This window comes from Babylonia areolata, chromosome 10 (assembly GCF_041734735.1).
Source record: "Babylonia areolata isolate BAREFJ2019XMU chromosome 10, ASM4173473v1, whole genome shotgun sequence".
Lineage (NCBI taxonomy): Eukaryota > Metazoa > Mollusca > Gastropoda > Neogastropoda > Buccinidae > Babylonia > Babylonia areolata.
Genome location: NC_134885.1, coordinates 4,973,917 through 4,981,416, shown reverse-complemented (window position 1 = coordinate 4,981,416; position 7,500 = coordinate 4,973,917). Strand labels below are relative to the sequence as shown.

The 7,500-nt window shown below is 43.0% G+C and overlaps 1 protein-coding gene across 2 annotated transcripts in view; it reads left to right on the top strand.

Annotated features, from left to right (window-relative positions):
• LOC143286412 (uncharacterized) overlaps positions 1-7,500 on the top strand; it is a 58,173-nt gene that overhangs the window by 25,525 nt on the left and 25,148 nt on the right. For both annotated transcript variants that reach the window (XM_076593972.1, XM_076593973.1), the window contains exons 7-9: positions 1,210-1,288; positions 4,616-4,693; positions 6,686-6,846. In XM_076593972.1, the coding sequence (XP_076450087.1) occupies positions 1,210-1,288; positions 4,616-4,693; positions 6,686-6,846 (318 nt within the window). The remainder of the gene's footprint in view (positions 1-1,209; positions 1,289-4,615; positions 4,694-6,685; positions 6,847-7,500) is intronic.

Below are 7,500 nucleotides of genomic sequence, written 5' to 3'. Positions count from 1 at the left end.
AGCCGTGATTCGAACCAGCGTGCTCAGATCCTCTCGCTTCCTCGGCGGACGCGTTACCTCTAGGTCATCACTCCACTATAGGTGTCTGTGGTCTGGTTGACGCCTGGATATGAGAGTACAGCTTTGTCAGGTGGTCCCAAGCCGAAACAGACCCCCACAGCTGCAACTTCACCGTCATCGAAGTGTAGAAAGCAAAATGCCCCAAATTATGAGACGCACAAAAAGTCATTTGAAACGCCGATACAATGCCAGGCGAAATTCGACAAATCCGAGCTCAAATACTAGACATGGGAACGGAAATGAAACGCATACAAAAACTAAACAATAGACTGTCAAAATCAAGAATCATTATCATAAAATTCTACAGATGGTCGGTCAACCGAAACACAAATACACCTTGATATTGAACAATATGTAATGCTTACGTTAAGAAGTATTTTTAGTTGCTCAATGATTGAAACGAAACTTACTACCATTACCTACAATGCTGAGCAATGTACTGCTGAAATCATGTATCACAAAATCTACACAATACAAATTTCTTCTTCTCACTATTTTTTGACGGGCGCAATAGCCGAGTGGTTAAAGCGTTGGACTATCAATCTGAGGGTCCCAGGTTCGAATCTCGGTAACGGCGCCTGGTGGGTGAAGAGTGAAGATTTTTCCGATCTCCCGGGTCAACAAAATGTGTAGACCTGCTAGTGCCTGAGCCCCCTTCGTGTGTATACGCAAGCAGATCAAATACATACGTTAAAGATCCTGTAATCCATGTCAGCGTTCTGTGGGTTATGGAAAGAAGAGCATACCCAGCAAGCACACCCCCCGAAAACGGAGTATGGCTGCCTGCATGGCGGAGTTAAAAACGGTCATACACGTAAAAGTCCACTCGTGTGCATGCGAGTGAGCGTGGGAGTTGCAGCCCACGAACGAAGAAGCTTCTTCTTTCTTGTTAAATAATAATTCAGGAAGCATCAACTCTATCACACTGACGTAGGCCTCCTAGTATCTGTCTGACGTCTATAAAATGGACATTTTCTTGTTGTACTTAGTCTTCAGCGTTTGTAATCGTATGTCAATGTTTTTAATGACTTAGTGTACGTCCTCATTGTTATGATGATGATGACGATGATGATGATGATGATTATTATTAGTATTAGTATTATTAGTATTAGTATTAGTATTATCTGATGAGTGTTGACGCCATTACAGCTGGCTGACCAAGGCAGGGAACAGCCCCACAGAAGCTGTCAAGCAGGCCAAACAGTACGTGGCCTATATCTTCAATGATGTGAGTGTCCAACTTAAATCAATGAGGTGTCAAAGCGAGCAGAGTAGGCCACATAAGAGAGAGAGAGAGAGATAGACAGACAGATAGACAGACAGACAGACAGACAGACAGACAGAGACAGAGACAGAGAACAAGGACAAAAACAAAAACTTTAATCTCCAGGCCTCCGGCCCCTAGAAAGAGGTCAAAAGTACACAATATGGTGATCACGCAGCGACAACAAAATGTAAAATACATACTAACTTAAACCTGTAGAACAAAAGTGCTTCATATGTATAATAAATTAATTCTAACTTTCATCATTGTTGTCACATAATTCTTGTCGTATCTTCAGGGCATTAAATATATAAACGCAGAGTTTACGAATACTGTAAACAGAGCCATTCTTCAGCAAGTGAACATACGTTCAGAGTGACAGAGACAGACAGACAGACAGACAGACAGACAGACACACACACACACACACACACACACACACACACACACACACACACACCCAGAGAGAGAGAGAGAGAGAGAGAGAGAGAGAGAGAGAGAGAGAGAGAGAGAGAGAGAGAAGTACAATAAGCTCCTTAAAGTTATCGTGCAGGTTTGATACTCTACATGGCTCGTATCCATAGGATGGATGGTCACTTCAGTTATCAAAGTTCTTCTCTTATATATCAGCTGTATGATGGAGTACAAAGGGAATGTGATTTACGGTTTGTGGAATCAGTTTTCTCTGTCTGTCTGTCTGTCTGCTCTTGTGTTTTCGCTACTTTCACACACACACACACACACACACACACACACACACACACACACACACACACACATTTACTCACTCATTCACTCACACAGACACATAATTATACACACACACTAAAGATGAACACTTGCATGTTTTCACTCTCCTCTTTAAGTTTATTGTTCACGTGAGAGTTTCCGCACCAGCAAAAGGGACATAACCGCATAGCATTATATTTTTACAACGCTGCAGACGACGGAAAACGATTACTGAACGTTTATTTTCTTATAAAACAGACTATCGCCAGGTAGTCGATCTTCAAACTATTTTGTGATTTCTTTCTCCTGGGCAACATGGTGCTGGTTAGATTGAAAAAAAAAAAAAAAAAATTCCCATCTATGAAAGATTTTCCAGATTGACGGTTTGGAGAAAATGAAACACACTAATTTCATCTTGGTCGCTTGAATACTTCACTGATTTTTGTTTGTTTGCTTGTTGTTGTTTTTTTTTTATGGTAATAACTATTTATGTATTTATGTACTTATGTATTTGTTTTTATTTAGCTGTTTGTTGTATTTATCTATTTGTCTATCTACTGATTTGTGTCATTGTTTCATTGTCTGTCATGACTTTTTCTAACATTCACATTTTTTTTTTGTGTGTGTGTGTGTTCCGCACTGAACACCAACAACACTGATAGTAACACACACACACACACACACACACACACACACACACACACACACACACACACACACACACACAAAAACACAAAATAGAAAACTGCTTTTGAGGTGATGGTAGTTTTAATGATGCAGTGATGATATCGATGACCTCCTCATTAATCAGATGTTTGTAGGGGTTGTCTCCCTCGGTCAAGAGCCTCACGTTTCCACTGTAACGTCACTGAATTGTTTCCCTTGCATTTCACACGCTCGAGGTTTGAATATTTACAACTATAAGTGAAACCAATAGTGAGGAAATACGCTATCATATTGGACAATGGCAGAAGGGTTGATGATACCATCGATACTACTATTTACAATGAAAACAATGGAAACATCGACAAAGTTTGTGAAAAAAAGGGGGGGAAAAATGATGGTAGAAGTATGTCACAAAATTAATACGATTTGCTGTTACATATAAAAATGTAACTAATACCCAGACTCACACTCTCCGCTACCAATTCCGACCAAGGACAATAACGAAATCATTTTTCTCTTCATTTCTTGCACATTTATTCGTTCATTCTTCCGAATATTCAGAAATGGCGAACCCCCCCCCCCCCTTCCCACAATAAATCATACACACATTCTTACCGCCGGCCTAAAGCTCTCTCATTCAGTTCAGATCCTAACCTACTTAAAAAAAAAATCAAATTACTCTAAACACAACAATAAAAGACAAGCTGAGACGAAGAACCAAAAAACTTACATTTTACATCCTATGGAGGGAGCTAGCTGAACAAAATGATACATGGAGGGTCGATGGTGCTCAACAGCCTGGCGCTTCAAATTTCCAGACACATTCATCCTACTTTCATCCTACATTATTCTCTCTACAAATTCCATGCTCGCATCTCTCTCTCTCTCTCTCTCTCTCTCTCTCTCTCTCTCTCTCTCTCTCTCTCTCTCTCTCTGTGACATGTTTTCCCCGAGTGTGCGAGTGTGTATGTAATTTTGTTTGTGACCCGATGGATTATCCCCCCACCCCCCTTACCTTCCTTCTTTTTAATAGTACTTTTTTTTTTCTTTTTCTTGTACTTGATAATTGCGAATTTGTGCGTGTTTGCTTTTGGTTTTTTTGTTGTTGTTTTTTTCTTTTTTTTCTTTTGTGTGTGTGTGTGTGTGTGTGTTTTCTTCTTTTTTCTCTCTTTGTCCAGGGCTGGGTGGAAAAAAAGCATGTGTACTTGCTTATCTCATTACCCTGGTGAAGTAAAATTTCGTTTCGTTTCGTTTCGTTTCGTTTCGTTTCTCTCTCTCTCTCATACAAAAAGTTAGGCAGGAAAGCGTTCAATGCACATCCAAACTTCTGACTCCACCAGTCCGACCAATCAGAAGGGAGCCCACAACTATCGTGCAATTCGCTCCCTGACATTGTAGTAGTAGTAGTAGTAGTAGTAGTAGTAGTAGTAGTAGTAATGACAATGACACCAGGGAAAATGGGAAGATGAATACGATGATGATGACGAATACGATGATGACGCCGATGATGGTAGCAAAAGTAATACATTTGATGATTTAAGAAGAAAGTGGAGGAGGAGTAAAACTTATCACCATGATGATGCTAGTTATGACATCGACGACGACGATGATGATGGTGGTGAAGATGATGATGACGACGATGATGATAGTGGTGATGATGATGATGATGATGATGATGATGATGATGATGACGATGACGATGATGATGATGATGACCGATGATGACGATGACAATGATGATGATGATAATGGTGGTGATGATGCTGATGATGATGACGATGATGATGATGATGATGATGATGATGATGATGATGATGATGATGATGATGAAAAAGTCACAGGGTACAAAATCACTACCACAACAACGACATCTGTTATTGTTTTTTGTCGGAACAGGTCAATTCAAGATTCGCCAACATCAATACCACTGACTATCGACTGAACGTGATATTGTCTGGTTTCATCATAGCGAAGGTAATGTAGCGTTTGTTATATCGTGTTACTTTCTGAAGAACAAATGCTTCTCTTCAAACGCGCGCGCGCGTGTGTGTGTGTGTGTGTGTGTGTGTGTGTGTGTGTGTGTGTGTGTGTGTGTGTGTGTGTGTGTGTGTGTGTGTGTGTGTGTAGTGTGTGCATGTGTGAGTATGCACAAGTTTTTATATTGATATGCAATTGTATGTATCCTAATTTCTACTGTATCTGTGTTTGTTGTATGATTTTCGATTTGTGTTCGTATCTTGTTATGTACTACCCCCCCCCCCCCTCCCCCACCCCCCAATATTCCTTGTGACCTGGTACACTTGGTAATAAAGACATATTCTATTCTTGTTCTTTTTTAAAATAATTTTATTATTTCCTTTTTTAATTCCTTTTTTATTCACTTGTGTAAGAAAAGTGAGTCAATGTAATAACCCGATGTTCTGTTGTCTATGTGTCCGTGTGTCTGCCTCTGTGTGTGTATGTGTATGCGTGTGTGTGTGTGTGTGTGTGTGTGTGTGTGTGTGTGTGTGTGTGTGTGTGTGTGTGTGTAATGACCAGGGAAAGGTGTATCGGTTATTCGTGTGTTTTCGCGTCACCTAGTCATCTACTGCCGCAATAGCCGAGTGGTTAAAGCGTTGGACTTTCAATCTGAGGGTCCCGGGTTCGAATCACGGTGACGGCGCCTGGTGGGTAAAGGGTGGAGATTTTTCCGATCTCCCAGGTCAACATATGTGCAGACCTGCTAGTGCCTGAACCTCCTGCGTGTGTATACGCACGCAGAAGATCAAATACGCACGTTAAAGATCATGTAACCCATGTCAGTGTTCGGTGGGTTATGGAGACACGAAAATACCCAGCATGCATGAACCACGACAGAGTCATCGGCAAGTCGATGTTGGTCGTGTAACGGAAAGAAGACGAAGAAGAAAAGACAAGTGTCTGAATGAACGAGGCTGGATTTCTTGTAATGATTGATGCTGCCGATAAAGTATCATGGATTTGAATTTGATTTTTTTTTTTTTTTTACTTATCTTTCCTATGATTAAGATCATGTTCTGTTCATGGCGTAGACCATCCGTTCTTCCTTCTTCGTAGTCCGCCAAGTGTCTGCTGTGCACACGGAACCTCGGTTTATCGTCTGATCCGAAAGACTAGACGCTCAGTTTGATTTTCCAGTCAAACTTGAGAGAAAGGGCGAGAGCGGGATTCGAACCCACACCCTCACGGACCCATGACAAGAACCCATGACAACAAAAGCGTTATTCTCTGACAGAATTGTGAAAAAAGAAATCCATTGATTGATAGGTACATAAATACGTACGCATGCACTCAAGGCCTGACTAAGTGCGTTGGGTTACGCTGCTGGTCAAGCATCTTGGCTTGCAGATGTGGTATAACGCAGTGACGCCTCCTTGAGAATAATAATGATAATAGCAATGATAATAACTGGACATTAATTATCAGCGCTTTCCTCGTTGCACAAAGCGCTTTAACTCACAATCATACACAATAAACATATATATGCACATTCAAACTCGTACGTGCAATACAAACATACATACATACATACATGCATGCATCCATCCATACATACATTCGACGCACACACAATACAGCGTTACCAACATACAAAGTGAAAGTGAAACTGAAACCTTCCTCCCTTCTTCCAGACAGCAAAACGAATCTCCGTGGACGGAGAACGTGAAGCGGGATTCGAACCCACACCCTCAAGGACACATGGCAAGAACCCATAGCAACAAAAGTGTTGTCCTCTGGCAAAATTATATATAGAAAAAATCCACAAATATATAAGCATGCACTCAAGGCCTGACAAAACGCGTTGGGTTATGCTGCTGTCAGGCATCTGCCTAGCAGATGCGGTGTAGCGTATATGGATTTGTCCGAACGCAGTGACGCCTTCTTGAGAAAGCGAAAGTGAAACTGAAACCTTCCTTCCTTCCTTCCTTCCTTCCTTCCTTCTCCCAGACAAAAAACGAGTCTCCGTGGACGGAGAACGTGAAGGAGCAGACGGCCAACAGTGGGGTCTTCCAGGTGAAGGCGGACACTGTCCTGACCCAACTGGAGTCGTACGTCAGAGACAACATCAATTCCCTCCCGGCCCACGACCATCTGATGCTGATCACTGAGTGAGTTGTCTGAGGGGTGGTTGTGGTGCTGGTGGTGGTGGTGGTTGGAAAAGAGATGGGGGAGATGGAAGAGTGTTGGTGGTGGTAGTGGTGGTTGTGGTGATGGTGGGCAGAGATGGATGAGGGGGATGGAAGGGTGGTGGTGGTGGTGGTGGTGTAGACAGAGATGGATGTGGGAGATGGAAGGGTGGTGGTGGTGGTGGTGGTGTGGTGGAGGTGGTGTGGTGGTGGTGTAGACAGATGGATGTGGGAGATGGAAGGGTGGTGGTGGTGTGGTGGTGTGGTGGAGGTGGTGTGGTGGTGGTGTAGACAGATGGATGTGGGAGATGGAAGGGTGGTGGTGGTGTGGTAGTGGTGGTGGTGGTGTAGACAGAGATGGATGTGGGAGATGGAAGGGTGGTGGTGGTGGTGATGTGGTGGTGGTGTGGTGGTGGTGTAGACAGAGACGGATGTGGGAGATGGAAGGGTGGTGGTGTGGTGGAGGTGGTGTGGTGGTGGTGTAGACAGAGATGGATGTGGGAGATGGAAGGGTGGTGGTGGTGGAGGTGGTGGTGGTGGTGTGGTAGTGGTGGTGGTGGTGGAGGTGGTGGTGGTGGTGTGGTAGTGGTGGTGGTGGTAGTGTGGTGGAGGTGGTGTGGTGGTGGTGTAGACAGA